Here is a 22,449-nt window from a genome sequence, read left to right on the forward strand (position 1 = left end):
GTCGGTGATAAGTTGAAACTTGATGGAACGAGGGCTGGGTGGGTCTTGATTATGGAGTAGCCCATTATACTTATAGCCCACTGCAACATATTGATTATTACCGAGTAGGCAAGGCTTCTTTCTGGATTGGACTGGTCGATTGGGGTCTGGATGCGAATGCCATAGCCTAGTTCAGGCTGGGTTATGGTACTGGAGTCGAGAGGAGAGGCAGAAGAGGGGGGCGCGTATTCCATGCTGAGGACATACTAGGATCAAAATAAACGATTCAAGCGTCTGGGTATTATTATTTTGATTATAGCTCTTCCAGCGTCGTGTATGTACATCCACTTCCTCGCCACCCAAGCCTGACTCAATTCAATCCCGATTATGATTTATGACCCCTTCTCACCAACCCCCGCCTCCGCATCCAACCCCTCCAGAAAGAAATCCAACTCGCTCGGCCCACCTGGGTTATGCTCATTCTCCGCGATCTGTTCCAGCAGACTGAGGAAAGGATCTTTCTCCTCATTCCCTGCGGCAGCGGCACTCCCGCTTGTTGCGAGACCCGAGGTAGACGGTTGAGACTGCGAGTCTGGGCTTGAGCCGACGCCGACGGGGACGGGGGTGGCGTCGAAGGGGAAGGTGGCATATTGGATTTGCGAGGCGAGTTGGGAAGACAGGGTTGATTGTGGCTGGTACTGGGCGTTGCCGAGGCTAGGGGAGAAGAGGGAGGTTGGTTGGTTTGCGGCGGTGGGGGATTGGTGGTGTGGGTGGGGGTGGGAGAGAAGGTCTGGGTCTGTGGGGAGGTCGGGCCAGGTGGAGGGTGGGGAGAAGGGGGGGAGGGAGGAGGTTGAGGGGTGGCGGGCGTGTGCGTGGGATTGGGGTGGTTGTGGGTGGTGGGTGGAGAGGTGGGAGAGGCCGTTTTGGGTGTGCTGGGAGGGGAGGGTGGGTGTTTGGTTGTAGAGGAGTTGGGGGTCAAGGTCTAGTCTGTTGATTATACTGTTAGCATTGTTCGTTTCCAGGGGAAGAAAAGAGGGGCGTACTGGTCATCTCCATCAACAAGCCTGACATGGCTTCCATCAACGGCAACCCCTGGATACCGATCGAGAAAGTCCTCGAGGTGGAAGACAGGCGCAAACCGTACCGGTCTAGCCGCTAACGTACGTACCAGATCCGCATGGCAAGCCGACAATGTTGTCAATAGATCCCGATGGTGCTGCACGCCCGTCCAGGACTGCCGTAACCACGCAAGCTGGTGCATTTCCCGCGCAAGGAAATCCGGACTTGACGCAAAGACCTCCCCGTCGCGGCGGCCGTGGTAATGCACGCCATGAATGTGCACTGTTCCTGCAACAGTCAGGCAGTATGCGACCAAATCCGGCCATTCTATCCGTGGTGCATGTCGTGCGAGCTCAACAAGTTCAGCGATGGCATTTGCATGTGAAAAACAGAGAGTTGTAGCTTCAATCTGCCAGCTCTGGTGCTGGCCAGAGCCACGGAGCTCAGCTAGGTCAATCGGTAGAAACGGGCGGTACAGTAGACAATGAACAAGATGGTATATGAGTTTTGAGAGAAGGAGGAGGGTGCTTTCCGGATGGCCGAAGAGAGCCTCAATAGAAGCGAAAAGATCGTGTGTCCCCGCAGCCCAAAGATCCAGTTCCTGCCGGATCTTACTTAGATTCGAGAGGGCGTGCCAGGGAAAGTGTGAGTCGCCTTTCACTCCGCCAGCGGCAAGATAGCGATGCGTGACGCCGAGGATGCGGGATATATCAACGAGCAGAGCAGAGCAGGAACTAGCAGTTTTGCGACGGTCGGACGAGTACGGAATGTTAGGGCCGACGGGGTTGAAAAGCTCCCCAGGGTCAGATACCACGGTGTTCGAAGCAGGTAAACGGACGACGATCGAGTGGTCAGCGATGAGACACGGTCGTTTCGATCCGCAGGTTAGAAACCGATCCATCACGTAGACAGCCCAGAACAGGCGACGGCGCATCTCGCGCTCTGGGGGAAGCGACGGGTGGGATCCAGGGACTTCGCGATAGAGATCTAGTGCGAGAACCATCGAGACCGCATTTCCTGCACGGTTAGCTTGCTTCACCTTGTGGATCAGAAAGCGTACCTAGTGTCATATACGCTTTCTTTCCACATCCATACGCATAAAACGTCTGCGACAGCAGCAGCAGCGTCTGCAGATTCTCAATCGACGGCTGATCAGTATCGACCATCCGCCGGGCCTGGCGAGCATACTCCAGACTCCCTGGCGGGGGATTCACAGTCGTATATCTGTAATCAAACTCAGTCAGCTCTCTCCTCTGCTTCCATTTTGACATCCAGCGAAGAGCAGTACCTCAAAGTCAACGCATAAATCGCCATAGACAAATAAACCGGCAACTGCCCACCCGCATGCCCTCTCCTCGTAACGGCCTCATCAAGAATAAAAAACGGCTTGCCGTGCAACCTCGCGAAATAAGCATCGAGCATCGCATCCGGCATGCGACCGGGCTGGGGATGCGCATGAGGCACAGCCGGCGGCGGCGCTAGAGGAAAAGCAGTCGTTGCATGGGAGGCGTGTGAAGGGTGTGGAAGGTGAGGATGCGGGAGATCTGGTTTTACAGGCGAAGAGGGCGAAAGGGGCTGGTCGTTGTCGTCGCGGAGGCGTTTTTCGAGTCCGTCGACTCGTTTGAGGAGCGCTTCGAGCACGTCGGTTTTCGGACCGCGTTTTTTGGGGATGGCGTCTTTTATTCGTCATTATTGACTTCTTTCGTGATTGAAATGGGAGACGAGAATACCATAAATGCATGGGCATTGGAAGACCTTGCAGGCCTCGCAGCTGGGGCGGAGGCGGTTGCATTTGATCTGGGAGTCGGGGTGTCAGCTCTCGGATCTGCATCGGAAAAGCACGAGAGAGAAAGCAGCAGTACCTTGCGTTTCCTGCAGGACTTGCAGTTCATTGATTCGCGGGGTTCGGCAGTGGCTCGACGCGGCGTCAGCCTGTCGATGCTGACGGTTGGGCGAGACATGGCGATGCGGTATACAGAGATTAAGAAAGAGAAGCAAGTGGAGAGGTCCGAGGGGAGATTATAAGAAGACAAGAACGTGGAGCCCCGGACCCCAGTCGGAAAAGCATCAAACGAGAAGACGAGCGTTGCAGCGCTAACCCCAAGGTATATTAGTCGCGGAGATGAAGCCAGTGCGGGGATAGACTAGACTGAGTCGACTCTCCTCCAGGGTCACCACTCACCGGTTAATTACTGTTGCAAGTAAAGGCAGCTAGCTGGCAATTGGCTACGGGATATTCCCCATCCAAGAACGGACTGCCGTCCGGATCTGCAGGTCATCTCTTCATCACGCACAATTCTTCATCACTATCGATACTATGCATACTATATACTATATGACACCCCAGACGCCATCCGTACAAAATCAAACGGCACATTCTGCCCGACCAGCAGCCGCAGCGTTTCCACCGTCGCCCACGCATTCACATCCTCAATCCCGTACGCCGTCCACCCCGATCGCTCTGCCACCCCCACCGGGTCACCTGTGCGCTCGCCCCGCGTTAGATCAAGGTATACCTTTCCCCGCGTTGACGGTGGGGACGCCCTTCCAGTACTGCGATAGTGCCGCAGTAACGGCTGCACGAGCAGTGACTTTTCCGGCGGCAACGCCGAAACAATCACAAACGGCTGCTCTACAAGCTTGACCGACTGAATCGATGTAAACGGTTCCAGGCCTTCTGCTAATGGGCCGGTACCTCTGAATCCGACCGTGTAGATTGCACCTACGCCGAGACTCCGTAGCGCAAAGATACCCGCGGATGCCTCGCTCTCTGATCCCGCGAGGATGATGGCTGCGCGGCCGCGGTATGCCGACGGGACGTAATCCCGAGTCAGCGTCGCACGAATTCCTTTCCACGTGGCGTTCTCACCGACCAGCGACCCTGGCCCGGTTACCACGATGGTGTCTACAAGTCCGATTGCTCGCGCTGCGTCGCTTACAGCCGGGAGGCGAGACGTGCTCACGCTAACAGGTGGATGCAGCGCCGCGCCCCCGAAGCTTGGCTGCATGACCACCCGCTCCAGCGCCCCCGCCGGACCACGGTCAATCGAGGTCAGGGTGTGCGGGAGACTCAGCTCGTTGAAGCACTTTTCCATAAACATCGACTGCGGTGTCGCTCGGAAGGAGCCGATCGCGTAGAGATCTCGCTTCGGTAGTTGGCCCATAATATGGAGTGCCTCGTTGATCTCCGCGGCAGTAAGCTGGCCGGGAGCTGCGATCATCGGCAACAACGGGTGTGTAATAGGCGAAAATACAGTATTCAGCGCACGCGATAGTTGCCCAAGTTGTCCCATGTTGACTGCTGACAACAGGGGATACGTTCCGTGTGTCTGCTTGATCGTCGAGCGAAAGTACTCCAGCTCGTAATTGGCTTCGACGCTATCGACCATGGCAATCATCTTGACAATGTCCGCGTACTTGGCGCTCTCGGCGAAAATGCGCGGCGCCTCCTGTGATGTCCACTTCCACTCTCCTGAATAGTCGTGAAAGGCCGACATGATCACGCTATTGCCGCTGACCTCTGTCAGTTTGCGTCGGATCTCTTCCGGCAGCCACAACTCCACATCAATATACTCCACACCCCATTGGATCGCCCGTCGCAGATATCGATAGAACAAACTCGGATCCTCCATAGGAAACTTGCCCCCCTCTTTGGTGCATCGAGTTGTGAATATAATCGGCATCTCCGTGTGTTGTCGCAGCAGCATCAACTGCTGTCCGACGTATCGCAAGCTCGGCACCGGGCTCGGAGGGTCCTGGGGTACGGGATCCACCAAGAGATCCACGCGGAGTTCAACAGCATCAGAGCCCACCGACAGAATATCCAAATTCGGCAGCGCCGCATGGACGTCCGGAAAGGTCGTAGAGATGAAGTTGGTGCGGTTCTTCGTCTTCAGATCTTCATGAGGGCGCGTTTGCCCCAAGATCAACGACAGAAATCGGGTGAGGTCTCGACGAAGGAACGGCGTGCGTAATGAATACAAAAACTCGTGGTCGCAAACCTCCGTAAGTGCTTCTTCCGGGAACGAGCCATCATCCACACAGTGAAGGTTGACCAGCATGCAGGCCGACTTGTCGCATCCTTCTAGACTTCCGGCTAGATCCGTCGCCTGGATTCCAACAACGACCGCGTTACTTCCCCGCCCTAACGCTGACAATGACGTTTCCGTAGTCCATGGCTTTCCCAGAATATCTGCTACTACCTGAACGATTGTATCCTGCCCCGGTCCGTATACCGTAACGACTGTGCGAGTGGGTTCCTGTGGAATCGACGGAGGTAAAGGAAGGACGGTTACAGCGGGTGTCGCTTTGAGGGATGTCGTGGGAGGAACAGGGGAGTCGGCTCTCAGGGTCGTAGCCACTGGTTGATGAAGGGCGGTTTGCATCATCTTTCAAGGCATGCTTGGTGTCGCAGAATTCGAGGTAGAATGGTCCCAGTAGATAAGCCAGGTATGCAGCGATCTAAGAGGACGGATAATTTGGAGAGGATGCGTGGAGTCGCATCGATGATCGGCGGAAACCGACTTCCTGCTCAGCCACGAGATCAATCAGTACCAGTCAACGACAGGCTGCAGTGAGGTATCAACTCATGAAATATAGGAGAGGAAGAGAGAGACGGGGAGGAGGAAACGGCGGGCTCTGGGTAAAACCGCGGTCGGGGACGGAACAGGGAGAAGGGTAGCACCAACAACAGGCTGGTAATTGCCGGACTCTATTCCTTATAGGAACAGGCAGGCACTTTGACTGAATAATAATGTCCAGAAAAGGACTGGATGGCTGGATGGATGGATGGAGAAGTGAGCGAGACCGACCGGGATTAGTCCGAGCAACGACTGGTAAGCAGACACCAGCACCACGGACGGGGCACGGAGAGGGGCATTTCTTGCTCCCCGCGAGCCGGTCTAGTAATTGCTTCTGAAGCTGGGGAGCGTTCTGGATGGAGATCGATGGATCTGAGAGGAGAGAGTGGCAGCCCCTGGGCCAAATGGAAGGGAGATTTCGTGCCTCCCGACGGCTAAATTTCCCCGGCCTCTGCTGCGGCAGCAATTCTTCCGCCAATCACATCCCTACCTCACAGGGGGGTATAGGTGATCGTGTTATTGTAGAGAAGAGGGTAAACTCTGGGTAAACTGGGTAAAAGGGAGAATGGATAATGTGTTGAAGGAGCAGAAAGTTGACGGCGAGATCTTCAACAGAAGAAGAAATGGGCTGAAGAGCGGCAATAAGGTTGGCTCACTGTCGCCGCCATTTTCGTATAGAAACGAGAATCCAGCACCATCAACCCTCCTCAATCCGCTTAGGTAACAGATAGAGATACTCCGTTGATACGAGGAAAAACTTCTCCATATCCACCTACCACCGTGCTCTCCTCCTCTAATTGTCCGCCGCAGGATCGGCCCTCAGGGTCTATCAGAGTATGCTTACTGCCAGGCCGAGAACGCCTAGTGGCTGAGCCGATAAACAAGGTCACTACTTCGCCAACGTCCAAGAGTCAGAAACGAGCTTGAGATTGATGTCTCAGTACAGGAACGAGAGATGTATCAAGGGTATAGAAGAGACAAAAAACAGTAGATCCAACAACAAAACACAGCCTATCCTGCAACACACCCAGATCCAGTATCGCCATTAGTATGTCTATGATGCATGTATGTGCCAATAACTGTACAAGTACTCGAACTGTATGTATGAACCTCCAACAGGCAATGCCAAAGGCTCACGAGATCACAAGCCTGTCGATCAGGGAAATCAAGCTGCGTCTCGGCGTTCAGCTGCGCAGCTGCAGAATCACTCGGCTGTCCAGAGAACGAGTGAAAAGAAACAAAGGTGTCCAGCCCGCGTGTCTAAGAACTTTTAAGGTGGTATTTGACGTCAGATGGCTGTACTCTGCACGCAGTGCATGCCGCGGTAGGCAGAAACAGGGCAGCGAGTGTTTCAGCACCGACTGAGCACCACTCACCGGGCCCACGTAGGCCCTCTGTAACACAGCCCGCGCGGAGCGGCCGACCCGCAATTGGTTCGAAAGACGTCAGATAGGAGGAATATGTGGCTGCGTGATAGGATCCCTAGATGAGACCCTCGGGAACACACGGTCCACCAACCATCGTCCGCTGTCTATGGAGGAGAGATCGCGAGTCCACTCATGAGCTTGGGAAGGGGCTTCCGCCGGGCGTTGTTTGCCGTCTTTGACACCCGCGGCGCTCCATGAATCATGCGGGGCTCCTTCATGAGACTGCTGTCGAGCTTGGCCGGGGCTGTTCAGGGTCAGAAACTATTACTCATGCCAGAAGGGTACGACATACCTCGCGTGACAACTCGGGTATAGTCCCCGGAAAGATTTTGCTGGGTCCTGCCCGCGGCAGCGGCACTTGCCGTTCGCCAGAGATGATTCGAGGTATCAGAGAGAAAGTCCGTGGTAGATCGTCCGGAGAAGATCGACGACCGGCCGCGGTTGCGTTTCGACAGGATGATCTCGTCAAACAGCGTCATTCTCGGGTCCTTGGCCTTGGGATTTATCCGTTCCCTGTCACTGATAAACTCGTTGAAACCTGACAGGTTAACCTCGTGGTTTTGCACAGGGGAGGTTGAATTACCTTGGGTATGTTGCAAAACACTGATATACTCGGCATGCTCCCCCGGCAGACTCTTACAGAATGCATCCATGTTGAAGCTATACGTGAGACCCGCCTTCTTCTTGTCTCCGCTAGCCGGTACAAGGAACTTTTTGTACGTGTAAAACAAGCTCGCAAAGCAGCGGACAAATGCAGCCCGCACCTGCTCCGGGAAGAACGCAACAGGGCAAACCAGACAGATCTGATGGGCGCACCGGTTGTGTACCAGAGTTTTGCAAGCGGTACACTTGTACATGTTTTCATCCGCCCGCTCATCACAGATGCTGCAAATCGCCTTGTCATCCCATGGCTGGATGTGGAGGCAATGTCCTTCAACCCAAGAGGTACCCTCGCTGTTGTGAATAGGCTGAACCATGGCCTGCGGAACGATGGTAGAGGCCGCGATCGTGGACTGCGCATACACAGAAGGAGCGTATGTGGATTGAAAATCAGTGTTCAATGTTGTCACCGACAGATTCGGTGCGTGCCCTAGGAAAGGCGCACTCGGTCGCCTTGGTATCTGTCGCATATCCATGCCGAAAGACGAGCTGCGCCGAGAAGCGGCGTCGAAATGTCCAGATCGTTTCTCTCGGAGAGATGCTTGAAGCGCCATTCCGGAATCATTGCGCGATGCCGGTGTATTCGGCAGCGGCGGGAAATGGCCAGAGATGGGCGAACTCTCCCTCGGGGACGGCGGAGATCCGGTCTTGAAAGTTGACCCAGTGCCTGGTCGGTCTGCTCCCTTGGAGGAATAGCCCCGTGATGCAGCTTGCTCATTACGAGCGTGCAGGAAAGCGTTGAAAATGAGTGGTGGGGTTGCGTTTGGCGGGACTGCGGTCTGGCCAAAGGCGTTGGAGTTCAGGCTGACGTACTTGGCCAGTTGTGTCGACTGTGCTTTGGAGCTATAAAGGGATGGATTCTCCGACATGAACGCGTCATACGGGAACGTCTCAATTGCGTAAGCAGGAGGGCCTGTGGGCACACCGTATCGGCTGTTATGGGGCGCAGCAAGCTGTAGAAGAGAAAGAAGCTTCCTCCGCTGATGTCGCGGAAGTGGAGTTGGCTTCACCGTACTTTCGATCATATCTTGATCAAGGTCGACCAGAACAAAGTCATCCGAGGGGAGTTCTACCTTCTCGTACCGACGTTCAATGCCAACAATGTACGGGCATGGGGCCTCGAGGGCTTGAATCAGTCGTGCGGGGAGGACTGGGATCAGGACACCAGACCATGGGATCGGGAACAGGAGGTCCACCAGAGCTCGAGTGGCTAGATACAGCATTGAAGTATGTGATGACAGAAAGATAATCCGCGACTCCGTCAGTGCATACTCGAAGAGGATCATGATGTTCGACAGCGATAATGCCCGGAACAGGGCGTATATGTCGGTGTTTCGAGAGCCGGGCAGCTCATTGGTGGCCTCTTTCCGAGCGAAGAGCCGCAGCTCACGCACGGCTAGTTCCACCTGGGTCTTGGAGGTATTAGGGCTGAACGCTTCCGTGCACAAGTTCATCACGTATCGCTCCAGCGGTTGCCACACACCCATCCGAGGAGAGGCAGGCGGAACTCGCTGGACGCTGTTGTCAGTCATGGGAACAATAACGGCTTTGAGCCATTCCTTCCAGAAACTGGTCATATTTTCTTCTCGGCCGAGGATGCCGTATGCACGAGGGATCCAGAAGCCCGTGTCGCCGTCAGTCAAGCCCTCAATCTTTGAAGCCGCTCCATGGCGCACCGGGCGCAAAAGGTCGGTCATCAGTCCAATCTTCTCCTCGACCGCACTAATTTCGTCTTCCAGCTGTTCTCGCGAATCGGATCCAGATGGCACGGTAGGAAGCTGAGCTAGTAGCCGGGAGAGCTTGGCACGCTCCTGAGCTAGCCGCTCTCCCAGGCTCGCTGCCAGTTCTCGCTCCTCATCTGTCATGTTGTCTTTCCGCCACTCCTCGCAGCACTTTTCCAACTGCTCGGCCGCTTCGTTGTTCAGTGGGATCCAAACTATGGCGCAAATGGCATGCAGACGGGCACCGTTGTCACTTGTCATAACGAATCCATGCCATGTAGACCGCGGCCGCTGGTCGGACGAGACGATGTTGATATCGTTTGGAAATGCGAACATTGGGACGTAGTCTGGAAAAGTGGCGCGCTGTTTCATATCTTCTGCCATGCCTTTCGGGGGGTATCGGTCAAGGAGGACGGGCTCGAACTTTCGCTTCAGCGGGTGCATTGTAGGAGAGATTTCGAGGGGTTGGGGTGCCGGAATCACCGAGTTGTAGTTGCTCAGACGCCGCGAAGTTCGAATAGACGCTGCGTTTGTTAGCAAGATTCACACCATACACCCGCTAACAACAGTACTCACCTTGGCGAGCAACCGACGGTTGTCTCTTCATACTGTTCATATCTCGAAAAGACATGTGCCGTCGTACGCTTCCAATGCTAGACCGAAGCAGTCCTCCTGATGGTTGTGACTCTTCAGAGACAATCTTCTGCGTGCGTAACCGAGACCTCGGACGTGACTGGGGTGTAATAGCACCAGCGCTGAGGCTCAGATCGGACAGGAACGAATCCCGCTCCGACGCAAACTTGACCAATGCTTTGTCAAAGTCAAAGTCCTCCAGTCCTAAAAACGCAGAGGCGCGAGGAGACTGCCCTCCACCGCCCTTTATCGTCATACTGCTGCGGTTGCTGTGCGTGCCATTGGCATTGTCTGAGTCTCCGGACCGAAAAGACAACCGCTGATAAGAGCTGCGAGGACCGATCACAGAAGAATTCCGTGTCAGCAGTCCGTCATTGTAAGGTTCGTGGGCCTCCTCGGCGTCGGCATCCTCCTCAATGGTGTCCGTCACCGCGGGGCCGGGGGCGGTGGCACTAGCAATCCGGTATTCGTCCCCTAGCTTGCGAAAGGTGTCCAGAACCTCCGAGCCGTCGACACCAGCAATCCAGAAGTAGTCTGCGAGCGGAGTAGTCGAGGTTTCGGCGGCGGTAGAGGAGGAGGTGGAGAAGGGCATGTTGTGGGATTATTGAGGGTCGGGATTGTCTGCGGGGTTGAGATCATGAATCGTCAAGGAAAGTCGTGGCTTCGTCTTCGTCACAACATCGAGGTCTGAGGCCAAGCACTAGGTGGTGTTGGCTGCTCCCACAACAATTGGGGGCGGTCCAGGAGGAGTTCAGCGATCAGGGGGGGCGAAATGAACGGGCAGGACAAGCATAAGTGTGGGATCGCGACGGCGCCGCGCAGGACGGGAGAGGGGTTGGACCGGAGATTAGAAGGCGGGAGGTTGAGGAATTGCAAAAGGAGAGGGAAAGTAAGAATAAAGTGAAGAAAAGAAGAGGTCGGCGAGGAGATAAGGAGTGAAAAGAGGGGGTGAGAGAAGAGAGAGAGAAAGAGAGATAAAGTGGTGGAAGAGAAGACGTCGTGGACGCCGATCTGGATGGAGGAGAGAAAAAGGAGGTGTTAACCAGCACTACACTACACTACAACCTAATCCACTATGGCTTGATAAATATAGCCTGCTTGCTCTCTCCAGTTCTTTATTCTCCTGCTTACTCCGTATTATTTATTCTCTCTTCCCTGTTGATCATTAACCTTCAATACTTTCCCTTGAAGTTTTTTTTCTTTTCTTTTTCGGGTGGTTGCGTGGAAGGGGGCAGGAGAGCACAAGGCGAAACGGCCGCCAGGAAAAGTCCAGCCAGCCCCGAGTGCCTTGTCTCAGTTGCACGAGAGCAATGACCGCCCGGCGACCATTGCCTATCATCGACTGTCTACTAATAGCTCGTAAGTTTGGTGTCTCTGGCGTCTATCATGGTATGACACGCTGTCGCGGCAACCGATCTCGCCCGTTTCAGACTGTCTGGAAGGAAAAAACAAAAGGCGACCGACCGCAAACTCGTTGAACGTGCAGGTCGGTCTGGGATAAAGCGACAGAAAAAAAAAAGCAACCAAGGATTCCCCAAGGCCTGGACAGGTTGCCAGACTACTGCAAGTGTGCGTCTCTAGCTGCATTCAAGCCAACCACCACCGCCTCTCTTCGCCTCTCGCCAGGAACCAGCCTGCCTCCTCCACTCCTCTCCGTTCCTCCATAATCCAGATAGTACTCCCTTCTCCACGTCGGTTACGGTCGGTAGCTGGCGAACCGAGAGATTACGGAAAACGAGCGCAATGCACAGCTGAACTGGATAAGCAGCGCTCGGGCGGGAGGAGAACCCCAAGTGGAGACGAGCTATACTAGTGGACTATGGAGGATTCTGAAGAACGACTGTTCGAGATAACCATGGAACATCTGTTCTCTTACGTCGTCCATCTGGCATCGAAATCGTTCGATCTGACGTTGCTGCGCAGGAACCCTTACAGGCTCACAATCTCACAATGGCGACTCAACTGAAGCATTCCCGTCAAACCTTGCTTGGGGAACCATTTTCCGTCCTGCAGGGCATCCCATTGTCAAAGTTCCAATGTCTCACTTCGACCCGGTAGCGGAACTGTACCTGAATGCTCAGCCCGTCCCTGCCGAGGCAGCTGCATTAGCCACCGGCAAGTTCAACCCTCATCTCGTGAAGAAACCTTTGTGTTCTCTTCTTGAGACTTTATCGCTTCTGCGTGGCAAATTGGCAAGGTCTTTCATCCAAAGTAAGTCGCTCGTCAATCCTCATAGAGCAAATCATCGTCAGCTGGAGCCTGGCGATCGGTGGAGCAGTGAAGGTCGGAAGTCGGCCTTTGCTGCCGCAGAGGGAAATTACCCAGCGATCAACGGCAGGATGGTGTGTGCACGATTCATGAAACCACTTGGAGATTTGGAGTCTGAGCACCATCATCGTACCCGTAATTTTATCGCTTTGAGGTTACGACTCCGTGCTTAAGGAGCTGGAGTATGTAGTATCTTCCCCGCGTCTCGTATATATTTGCCAACCTTCATTATACTATTAGTCCTCCCGCCTCTGATCTTGGGGTTGTACCAGTACCTTCAGTCCTTGGGATCTTCGTGACACAGACAATCTACAGTATATATATAGTACGACGTCGAAAACCCATGGAACAGAGTTTGAAACTGCTATGCATGGAGTATAATCAAATTCTCTTCTAAAAACTACCTAGGTTCAGTTTTCCGGATCTGCCCGTCACGCATTCCGTTCGACGGACCGACAGGATATATATAGTCGCAGCCGAACTTGAAGCTACACCAGAAGAAAGTTAAATGGTGATTCAGCGTTGCTTCGACAATACATATAGGTATATATATACTTTTTGTTCAATTCAATCTTCTATAAACCTCTAGTACTCCATAAATTCCACCCAACCTAAAACTCCTTCTTCCCCTGCACCCTCCTCAAATGCCCCGTCCCGCGCACAATACTCTCCGCAAACGCCGCCCTCACACCCCCCTCCTCAACAGCCAAAAGTCCCTGAATCGTGCACCCCCTCGGCGAAGAAATACTCTCCCTCAGAACCGCCGGGTGATGACCCTCCTGCAACAACTTCCCAAGTCCCAAAAGACACTGCGCCGTGACATCCATCGCATCAGACCGTTTAAGACCCTCCGCTACACACCCATCTAGAATCCCATCTACCGCGACAGAGAGTGTTGCCAGGGAAGCTGTGAGCATGGAGCCGCAGTCGAAGAGCGCAGTAGGTAGGATCTTGGTCGTTCCGATGGACGAGAAGATCCAGTTGATTAGCTCGGTTTGGGACTGCGAGGGGGAGGGGTTGGTGGGGAGTTCGATGAGTGTGCTGGATTCGCGGATCGAGGCGGCCATGTTGGGGATTGCGCGGGTGATGACTGTTTCTTTTGTCTTCTCTTTTTTCTGGTTCTTCGTGATGGCTTCGGAGAGCACGTCAAGTGGTTTTCCGGCAATTACACTAATCACTAACTTCCCAGCTAAGGCGTCTGCTAAGCCTGGTGTAGCGAGGACCTCGTCTACGAGGTATGGCTTGCAGCCTAGGATAACGACGTCGGCGCTTTCGGCCGCTTGGGTTGCGTAGTTGGCGTGGAATGAGAGTTTGATGGGAGAGGGGTGATTGTCGAGCTGGGATTTGAGTTTGTCGGCGGATGACTGGGACTTTGTTGTTGCGATTATGTTTGAAATTGGTGAGTCAGAGGGTGATTTGGTGTCGGTGGTTGATGCCAGGATCCCACTCAGGATCGCGGTGCCCATGTTTCCTGGGGTTATTAGTCGGGCTGCTTTGATACTGTGGAGGAAAGACTTACCGCATCCGATGATTGCGAGGGTGAGGTCTGAGCCCATAATTGCGATTTGTGATTGATGAAGTGTATGAGTATGTGACTGTTGTAGGGAGATAGTTGGAGGGGTAGATGGAGGGGCCCGCAGTAAATACACCATATAGGTACAGCGACTTAAACTCAACTAGGAATGTGGACACCAAAACGCCCGGGCCTCTGCTGTATATACACCACTCACCTACTACACCTCGACAGGGGGGTCTAGCGAGGACAAACAAACCACAGACCGCTAGAATGTCTCCTGCTTTGCTTGCAACGACGGAGGAGGGGTGTTTAGCTTGACTCATCTGTTCAGGGACCAGTAACTATGAGGGTTGCCTGATATACTCCAGACCACGCAGTAATCTGATGCCTCATATGATACATCAGAGTTTGGCGCAACTTTATCTTACACTATAAACTTTGGTCTCCGGCTAGCCATGCGGCTAATTTCTCTCAGATATAGTTCTTAATCTTGATGGACGTCGGGACGCATTTCCGAAGTATATTCGAGTCAACAGCCCCTACTTGTGGGACTAAGACATTCTAGAAGGAGAGTATCAACCTTTGATCAAAAGAAAGTCTAGAAACAGTATGAATAACCGATAACCGTTATTCTATACGCAGAGCCTTGTACATGACACAATGACTATCGGTATAGAATCATGTCGGAAGCCCTCCGAAAGTCGGCCCCGCTTGCCGACGATTTCCCTCATACGAATACGATTTGTAAGTCAGGCCGACTTCGATAAGGAGGACGATCTTGGTAGAATGAAAAGCTAGAAATATCAGCAGCAGCTGCTTCTAAGTTAGTCTCACTAGTCATCATCGTCAGGCGAGCCGGCCGAATCTCACCATGGCTTCCGCGATCACGACCACCAGGGTTGCTGGCAATGCTCCCCGTTTGCAACTATTACGGTAAATGCTATGCTTCACTCAACTAATCTTAAGAAATAGGCTCCCTACTGACGATATCTTAGACAAACCTTCTCAGCCAGAGCTCAATGCCCAAGAAACACCAGGATGAGCTCCTCAACAACAACACCCGCGGCATCAGCAACCGCAGCCGCAAAAGCAACCTACAAAATCGTGCAAGACTCACGCAACTTCAAAGCCACGGAAGCCAGCAGACCAAACTTCAACCACGACCCTCCAATCACCGTAACAAAATCCCCCTACCCAGACTGGAAGTACGGCGACGGCGTCCCAGACAACGGCCTCAGCGCCTCAAAGACCCACCGCGAAATAGATCCCTACGCACCCGACAGAGCAATGGTAAACAACTACAGACTGCTCGTGTCAACGATTGCGCCGCGGCCAATCGGCTTCGTGAGCACCGTCTCATCCGACGGAAGCAGGGAAAATCTCGCTCCGTTTAGTTATTTCCAGGTGATAGACCACGACCCGCCGATGTTTATTTTGGGGTTCTCGTCCAGACCGGGCGTGGAGAAGGATACGTTTCTGAATTTGAAAGAGACAGGAGAGTGTGTGGTTAATACAGTCAGTGAGGGGATGATTGAGGCTGTGAATGCGACGTCGATTGATGCGCCGTATGGGGTGAGTGAGTGGGAGGTTTCGGGGTTGACGAGGGCGGCGAGCTCGACGGTGAGGCCGGCGAGGGTTAGGGAGTCGGTGTTTTCGGTTGAGGGGAGGGTTGTGGATGTTAAGGAGTTTGATGCGCATAAGGCGGGGATGAGTGGTGCTGGGGTGGTGTTGGTTAAGGCGAGTCGGTTTTGGGTTGAGGAGGGGGCTGTTGATGAAGAGGGGAGTCATGTGGAGTTGGAGAGGTTGAGGCCTGTTGCGCAGTTGGGGGGAATCAGTTATGGGAGGATTACGGAGATGTTTGAGAGGCCTAGGAAGAGGTGGGAGGATGAGGTTGGAAAGAGTGAGAGGTTGGCAAAGTTGGAGAAGGGGTCTTGATGCGAGTTTTGGGGTCTAGCTAGACGTATAGAAAGGATGGTGGGTGGATGCGCTATTACCTTGATGTCTTCTGAAGCTGCTAGATGCATTGGATACCTGGCGGTATAGACTAGAACAGGCACAAGCGGCCTTCAGAGATAGACTCGGGGTCGATCCAGGCTGGAGGAGGATCAATTGAGCTACTGCGCTCTAAGGTTGATGAATAAATCGCCTAGGTACAGTATTTGCCAATTTCAGTGACCACGAAGAATAAAACCGGATTAAAATTGCCAGAACCCGGGACCATGCGAGACAGCACTGATGGAAAATGAATTGAGGCGGAAATCTATGTAGTGTTTGATACAGTCGATCAGATTGAACCATCCCGGATGAGGTGAAACGGCGGGCTTCATGCGGCCGATCCACGGACGGTGTTACGCCTTGAAACGCCGGGACATCGGTGCCAACGTCGGTTCAAACTCCACAAGAACCCCCCGAGATTGCCCAGACCGTGCACGTCAGACACACCCGAGAGGCTCCCTGGTTGGAATGTGAGTCGCCAGGGACAAAGCACGGTGTGACCCAACCTGCAGAGTCGGAGAGTCCAGACGCAGCAAATCTGTGAGACTGGCATCCGTCGCCCCTCGGAAAATTCTAACCTGTGTCACCAAGCGGGGCGTCGATCTGCACGGGATAACCGTCAGCATGCCTTGCTGTCGTAGGTAAGGGCTGGCCGGTCGAGCTCCAGCATTGGTAAATGGTGATTCTGTTACACGGCGCTTCTTATGCTGTGCCACATGCTAGCTGTTGAATCACACTCGCTTGCGCGTTAATAAGTTCCCGGTCGTTAGGAAGCCTTTGTCGCCCATGGAGCTTCTCCACTCGATTGACAACTGGCCTAGCACGGCGCGGCCGTCGCGTCGCATGTCCTTCTGCAAGGTTTCTAGTCCTTCTTGCTGCCCCTCTTCTTGTTCAACCAGGAAGGCGACTTGTAAGACGTCTCGGGGATTTAAGGTTGGCGGTGGAGTTTCGGATTCGTCCGGCCGCTCGAGATCCCAATTCAGAGATACTGCCTTGAATGGTAGTTTTGGGTTCAGCCGTGTGTGCTAAGATTTATTAGCTTTGATTAGAGCGGAAAACTGGCGCATACCTTGATGACAACAGCCCCGTCACCAACATTCTCTAGCTGAGCCTCCAGAGCGAACCGAAGAAGGCGGGTCTTGCCGTACGGACCCAGCGACTTGTTGTCGACCTCCAACGGCGGCAGCTCCGAGGACTTTGTGCGTACGCTGAGGCATGGCTGAGCGACAAACTGATACAGCTTGCGAAAAGTCCTGACCCGCCCGCTGGCTGCTTGCAAGTCATTGCCCATCAGCGTTTCAGTATAACTGACGCTGACCGCTAGGATATGATTTCCTTCCTCCTTCAGGTCAAAGCGTACGATCTTCTGCAGAGACTCCCCGAGCTGTAACCCATCTTGAAGATGGGTATCAGCCGGCTCAAGGTCGAGGGAAGAGACTTGCGACGGGGTCTGCATCTCGGCAACAATGCGGACGGAAGTTATATGACGTGTCGTGTCTTCGGGGAGCTCATTGTTGGCGCTGAGGGTGCAGGCAAATGTTTCCCCGACATATGCAGACCCGAACGTAGGAGGAAGTGTGAGCTTTCAAGGTCAGTCTAACCCCTTTCGAGACATGCGGAGGCGTACATTAGGGGTGAGGATAAATTGAGTGTCGATATCATCGGAGGGAAAGCTCAATGAAGCTTTGCTGGAGATCTTGGTATTTGCTGCGGGGAGCGGATATTGGTAGGATAAGGAGGGCCGTGACAAACTGCGGAGATTAGGAGGGGCTGCAGATGAGCCGGAGTTGCTTACCGCAGGACTGGATAGGTCAGATTCCAGTTCAGTACAGGAACAGCTCTACATACCTTTGAGAGAGACAGAATGAGGTTCTTTCGGGCCATCAGCCCCAGAATGGGCACGAGGACGAGCCATTGTTGATTGATGGAGGTGAAGGGTGGATGGAGAGCTGGAGAGATGGTCAATGGGCAAACAGACCAAATGCTGCAAATGCAGCAAACCTCCGCATTAGCACTAGCTAGGCGCTAGAACTAGTTGGGAACTAGTTAGAAGAGCAGTGTTATCGCAGGCTGCGATAAGCTTCAAGTAAATGATGTAAACACTCTCCATCTGACTGTTAGTTATAAAGTTTCTTCTGAAACCATCTTGCTCTAATGCTGTGATACCTGTGATATCCGTGTCGAATTGGGCATTTGTGAAGCTTCTTACTCGATTAGTCAGCTCCCTGAGAGCTCATTGCCCTCCGAGCAACTGCCGTTTCGCCACCAAGACCTCTCGCATCCCCGTCAAGAGCTGAGCTGCTCTATCGGGTCTTTTTTCTAGACGTTGAATCTTTCAAAATGGCGATGACTACTCGAGCAGCAAGTGCTGCTTCTAACCCCGCAACCTCTGCTCTGAAGAGAAAGCGGGGTGCTAGAGATCAGGGTGATTCCCTCGCTCCCTTCAAGGCTGCACGCAAGAAGACCGCAACTGCAAAACCAAAAGCAAAACCTAGCGAAGATGTCAACCCAGCCATTGTCAACCCGCCAGTCAGTCTCGGTAAGGCAAAGAGCGCTAAAGGTAAGAAAGAGTCGACAGAACCTCCCTCCGAACGCCGTGCGAGGATGTTTCGCAAACAAGCCCCAAAGACCTTTCGAGAACGCTTACAACGTGCGACTACTCAGCGGTACGTTGTACTGTCTTGGAAAGTTGAATCCTGCTGATATATCTAGCATGTTTGTGGTCGGACAAACTGTCACTGGTACCGATCCGGACGAGGTCCCCGAGATGAAATTTGACATTGTCGGGTCGACGGGCAACATCTACAAGACAACCATTGGGAAGGAGCCCGCCTGCAGCTGTCCAGACGCTCGCAAAGGCAACCAATGCAAGCACATCTGTTACGGTACGTACACCTCTCTTAGATATTCTTAGCCCAATGTACTATTCGTTATTCTTACTATTCTTATCACTGGCATCCTTATACTTGTCGCTAATGGCCAACTTAGTCCTAGTCAAAGTCCTCAAAGCTCCAGAGCACCTGCAGTACCAGCTAGCCTTCATCACAACTGTGGGTACCCCGGAAGATCCTCGAACATAGACTCACACGCGCAGGAACTCCGCGAAATCTACGAGAAATCCCCCCTCCGCCAAGTCAAAGACAAAGTCGAGGACCACGACACAGATGGCAAACGCAAACCCGTGGAAGGCGACTGCCCGATCTGTTTCATGGAGTTCGAGCCTGACAAAGAAGCTATCGTCTGGTGTAAAGCAGCCTGCGGTAACAACATCCACAAGACCTGTTTCCAGCAGTGGGCTGCCACACAGAACGCTCAGGGTGTTCGCTGCGTCTACTGGTATATACCACCCATTGTCTTCAACTTCTCTTCCTTGAGCTCACCCTACTTAGTCGCACACCCTGGCAAACTCAAGACGCCGACGGCAAAGTCGATTTCGACCTACAGCAACTCCTTACCCAAGGCTCCGTGGGAGAAGATGGATACGTCAATGTGGCTGGCCAGCTTGGGCTCTCTGGTGAACGTGGTACGGAACCGTCCCTGTAGATGATCCTCTCCAGATGTTTCACTTAAGTACTAATTTGACATGCAAGATTATTCAACATATCATCAATTCTGGGTGCGCCGGCATTTATCTTATTCTGGCTGGCATGAGGACGATCGCGAGTACTATTAGGAAGGTGATCCCGTGGGTCAAGGGAAGCTATGCGGTTGAGTCGTATTTACATAGCGTTGTAGGGTCAGAATGGCTACATGGTGCAGGTGCAGGTGCAGGCGCAGGCGTTGAGTGTGGGATCCAGATGGGTTTTTATTCTTTCTACCTAATCCTAGGGGTATCGGCGTTCGGTTACTTTGTACCTCATACCCCTCTTTGTTCGGAGTACTCTCGGTCAAATTCAATGTTCCTTTTCTCACATTTGACTGGTTAACAGCCCGCTGTAAGTCAGAAGGCCGACACCAGGTAAGGATTGAGTCTGTCGCTGCATCACCCCATATGCCCTATGGGTGCACGATAACTTCCCGGTCTGTGTGCATGAAGGTAAAGTTTCGATGCGGTGGGTCGACCATCCTTCAGAATCTCAGATCGTACGATGCCAATCGGGCCATCTCTTGATAGTTCTCATCCTCATGTCGGATGCCGGAACGGCTAGTGTGAGCCGGCACACGTATACCTGCGGCAAGACCGTGTCCGAATCCCTCCAGCTGCATCACCCCATCGTCGGAGAGCTATCAACTCAACTCTCGGATCAGATAGCTGCCATCGAATCGGAACTCAAAAGTGGCCCCTCGTTTCTGACAGTCAAATTTAGATATAGACATGGCCATTTAATCTTCACCCACCGTCTTTAATCACCTCCCCCTTCCGAACAACAACAACACTAACCCCCTCCTCCCCAGTCATCCAAGAGGGCATTTTCTCCGGATTCACAATACCCAGGTCAGCTAGCTTGCGCAAGCCCGAGATCACATCCGTACCGGTAAATGTGAGACCTAACGTCGGCCGCGCAGCCGTCGGGGCCGTGTCTCCATCGGAATCATCATCCCTAGCACTAGATATGGATGTAGCGGGCGGGTCAAGGACCCTCGCGTCTAACCGATCCAGCGGCGCGATGTTCAATTTCGTCCCTGACGTGCCGAAACGAGATTGCGTGGTGAGTTTGCGTTTCTTCGCGGCTCGTGGGTCTTCTCTTTCCATCTCTCGCGCGCTGCGACGGAGTGGTGGTGCGGGTGGCTGCTCTTGTTTCGTATCCTGGTTTTGGTCTTGTGTTTTATTTTCCTTCTCCGAGTCGAAATGTCCAGGGGGTTTCGATTGCTGTGCGTGTTCTTCAGGCGAGACGGTATTTGATGGCCTCGGGTCTAACGGACTTCCTTCTACGACTGCATCGGCGAAGATACTGAATGCGCCGGCGGCCTTTGTGCCTCGACCTGGACCGCGGAGGCTCAAGAGGGCTTGTAGATTCTTTGCGGTGAGAGATGTCGGTTTGAGTGCGTACCGGTTATGAGGTAGACTGAGGGCTTTCGGGACCGCGTCGCGGACGATCCGCTGGAGGCTGCGGGCGTCTGTTGCGACGGCGGAAGTGGGTTGGGTTCTTGGTGTGGGCGTTGACGCTAGAGAGGTGTAGATGTAGGGGCAGCTATCTGGGAAGGCGATGTACATGACTCTTGCGGAGTCCGTGAGGGATTCTGGGGCTTGTCGTGGGGTTTGATAGGGGGAGTGGGTGACGAAGATGCGGAGGAATGTTAGGGGGAGGGATGTTGAGCGGGCGAGGTAGAAGTGTGCTTTGACGAGAGGGGAGATCTGCGACTGGAGTTTTGAGAGGAAGGTTGAGGTGTGAACGCGCGGGATGCAGGCGATGTCGTCGGGGGATTCTGTGTCGGCGCCAATGCGCGTGAGTTCGAGCGCGGTCCAGCGCAGGCTCGACGGGTGGTCGTCTAGGTATCGGATATCTATCATTGCTAGCTGTCGAAGCGTAATCCCGTGTCTCCAGTCTCCGTCTAGAATGCGATCAATGACTTCGCGCTTCCCGCCCTTGCGGAATTGCAGTTCCTGGTAGGCGTTGCGGACGTCGTTGAGGGTGCGCTCGGTGGGATAGGGCCGCAGGCCTTCGTCATCAGGTTCTTCGTTCGTATCGTCTTCGAGCAGCGGAGGGAAGAGCTTGACGTTGCGATCGTCGAGCCATTGGAAGACGAGGTCTAGGAGCGACTGGCGGGGGAGCTTGTTGAGAGCCTTGACGAGAGATGGGGTGGTGGAGGGGATGCGCAGGTTGTTGGGGAGACTGGCGGTTGTCGGCGCGCGAACCGACTTTGGGCGCGGCATTGTGAGAGTATCTAGAGCATATGGATACTGGTTGAATCAATTGATCATGTTTGTCATGTTGACGATGGATGAGCTCGGTTTGTTTTGAGATTATGCGCCAAGCATCAACATTCAATATCACGTGCTGATAGGTGCGACTATTTTGCCTCAGGCAGAGAGTATCTATACAGGACCTTCGAGCGAGCAAGTTGTAAGGTCGCAAGAAAAGGGTAACCTGCTCGATGCAGAAGTCGAAACATCGTCTACATACCCCTCTCTTGCGACGAATATGCACGACTTGTGTTATGCGACAGTTTAATGGCGACATCTAGAAATAAGTACTTCGCTCTACTTGCAGACTCCTGATCGCGTACCCAAAAAGGCAATACCCTGAGATGACTCCAACAGTCATAAGACAACGTCGTGCCATTGGAAAAGGTTATTCGCCATAGCCAGCATCAATAGTATGGAGGATGCAGCCACACCATATGGCCAGGATGCGGGGAGAACTCATTCGGAGGGCTGTAGCAAATGCAAACAAAGCGAAGAATATTTATCGCAAACCGCGCTCTCGATAAAAAGAAGGAGGCGCTCCGACCAACCAGCAAGCTGGGCTGAAACAGGGTTTGGAGGACTGAACGCAAGGCTGGCCAACTAGGGATGATCAGAGACAAGCATTACGAGCAGGGGGGTCTTCCTTCAGGCACTGGCAGTCGCCTCATCGCTCGAGTCGCTAAGTTCTAACTGATTATTAGCAGTTGATGTGCTGAAGTTGGAGTCGAGTTCGAATGTCGGAGACACCTTCTGTATGAAGATC

The 22,449-nt window shown here is 53.5% G+C and overlaps 7 protein-coding genes across 7 annotated transcripts; 2 read left to right on the top strand and 5 right to left on the bottom strand.

Annotated features, from left to right (window-relative positions):
- Positions 1–371: 371 nt before the first annotated feature.
- BJY04DRAFT_208458 (type I 3-dehydroquinase-domain-containing protein) lies at positions 372–5,426 on the bottom strand (the record flags this gene model as incomplete). Its single annotated transcript, XM_073713993.1, has 7 exons — positions 372–693; positions 1,023–2,025; positions 2,099–2,262; positions 2,327–2,714; positions 2,769–2,793; positions 2,901–3,182; positions 3,381–5,426. 7 exons carry the CDS (start codon positions 5,424–5,426, stop codon positions 372–374), a joined length of 4,230 nt encoding a protein of 1,409 aa, XP_073569552.1.
- A 1,723-nt stretch (positions 5,427–7,149) lies between these two features.
- BJY04DRAFT_219827 (dDENN domain protein) lies at positions 7,150–10,651 on the bottom strand (the record flags this gene model as incomplete). The annotated part of the gene is made up of 3 exons (XM_073716701.1): positions 7,150–7,289; positions 7,338–9,950; positions 10,003–10,651. 3 exons carry the CDS (start codon positions 10,649–10,651, stop codon positions 7,150–7,152), a joined length of 3,402 nt encoding a protein of 1,133 aa, XP_073569553.1.
- A 2,287-nt stretch (positions 10,652–12,938) lies between these two features.
- On the bottom strand, positions 12,939–13,883 carry BJY04DRAFT_219828 (pyrroline-5-carboxylate reductase family protein; the record flags this gene model as incomplete). The annotated part of the gene is made up of 2 exons (XM_073716702.1): positions 12,939–13,798; positions 13,847–13,883. The coding sequence occupies 2 exons, from the start codon at positions 13,881–13,883 to the stop codon at positions 12,939–12,941; spliced, it is 897 nt and encodes a 298-aa protein (XP_073569554.1).
- Positions 13,884–14,803: 920 nt separating this feature from the next.
- On the top strand, positions 14,804–15,972 carry BJY04DRAFT_88904 (flavin reductase family protein). Its single transcript, XM_073721239.1, has one exon. It carries the CDS (start codon positions 14,882–14,884, stop codon positions 15,776–15,778), a length of 897 nt encoding a protein of 298 aa, XP_073569555.1. The 5' UTR covers positions 14,804–14,881; the 3' UTR covers positions 15,779–15,972.
- Positions 15,973–16,569: 597 nt separating this feature from the next.
- BJY04DRAFT_219830 (trafficking protein particle complex subunit 13) lies at positions 16,570–17,753 on the bottom strand (the record flags this gene model as incomplete). Its single annotated transcript, XM_073716703.1, has 5 exons — positions 16,570–16,863; positions 16,908–17,420; positions 17,466–17,589; positions 17,634–17,640; positions 17,687–17,753. 5 exons carry the CDS (start codon positions 17,751–17,753, stop codon positions 16,570–16,572), a joined length of 1,005 nt encoding a protein of 334 aa, XP_073569556.1.
- Positions 17,754–17,946: 193 nt separating this feature from the next.
- On the top strand, positions 17,947–19,775 carry BJY04DRAFT_88923 (RING finger protein). Its single transcript, XM_073721240.1, has 5 exons — positions 17,947–18,504; positions 18,551–18,723; positions 18,827–18,888; positions 18,933–19,174; positions 19,228–19,775. Exons 1-5 carry the CDS (start codon positions 18,179–18,181, stop codon positions 19,379–19,381), a joined length of 957 nt encoding a protein of 318 aa, XP_073569557.1. The 5' UTR covers positions 17,947–18,178; the 3' UTR covers positions 19,382–19,775.
- On the bottom strand, positions 19,776–22,047 carry BJY04DRAFT_88924 (CENP-N/CHL4 family protein). The gene has a single exon (XM_073721241.1). The coding sequence runs from the start codon at positions 21,651–21,653 to the stop codon at positions 20,169–20,171; it is 1,485 nt and encodes a 494-aa protein (XP_073569558.1). The 5' UTR covers positions 21,654–22,047; the 3' UTR covers positions 19,776–20,168.
- Positions 22,048–22,449: the final 402 nt, after the last annotated feature.

Source organism: Aspergillus karnatakaensis (genome assembly GCF_047715665.1).
Source record: "Aspergillus karnatakaensis strain CBS 102800 unplaced genomic scaffold BJY04scaffold_35, whole genome shotgun sequence".
Classification (NCBI taxonomy): domain Eukaryota; kingdom Fungi; phylum Ascomycota; class Eurotiomycetes; order Eurotiales; family Aspergillaceae; genus Aspergillus; species Aspergillus karnatakaensis.

Bases quoted from the DNA above. Each gene is read 5' to 3' on its own strand.
- BJY04DRAFT_88904 (XM_073721239.1), top strand. From the start codon at position 14,882: ATGAGCTCCTCAACAACAACACCCGCGGCATCAGCAACCGCAGCCGCA.
- BJY04DRAFT_88924 (XM_073721241.1), bottom strand. From the start codon at position 21,653: ATGCCGCGCCCAAAGTCGGTTCGCGCGCCGACAACCGCCAGTCTCCCC.
- BJY04DRAFT_88923 (XM_073721240.1), top strand. From the start codon at position 18,179: ATGGCGATGACTACTCGAGCAGCAAGTGCTGCTTCTAACCCCGCAACC. The intron at 18,505-18,550 runs GTACGTTGTACT...TGATATATCTAG, and splicing joins CAACGTGCGACTACTCAGCG to CATGTTTGTGGTCGGACAAA. The intron at 18,724-18,826 runs GTACGTACACCT...TGGCCAACTTAG, and splicing joins ATGCAAGCACATCTGTTACG to TCCTAGTCAAAGTCCTCAAA.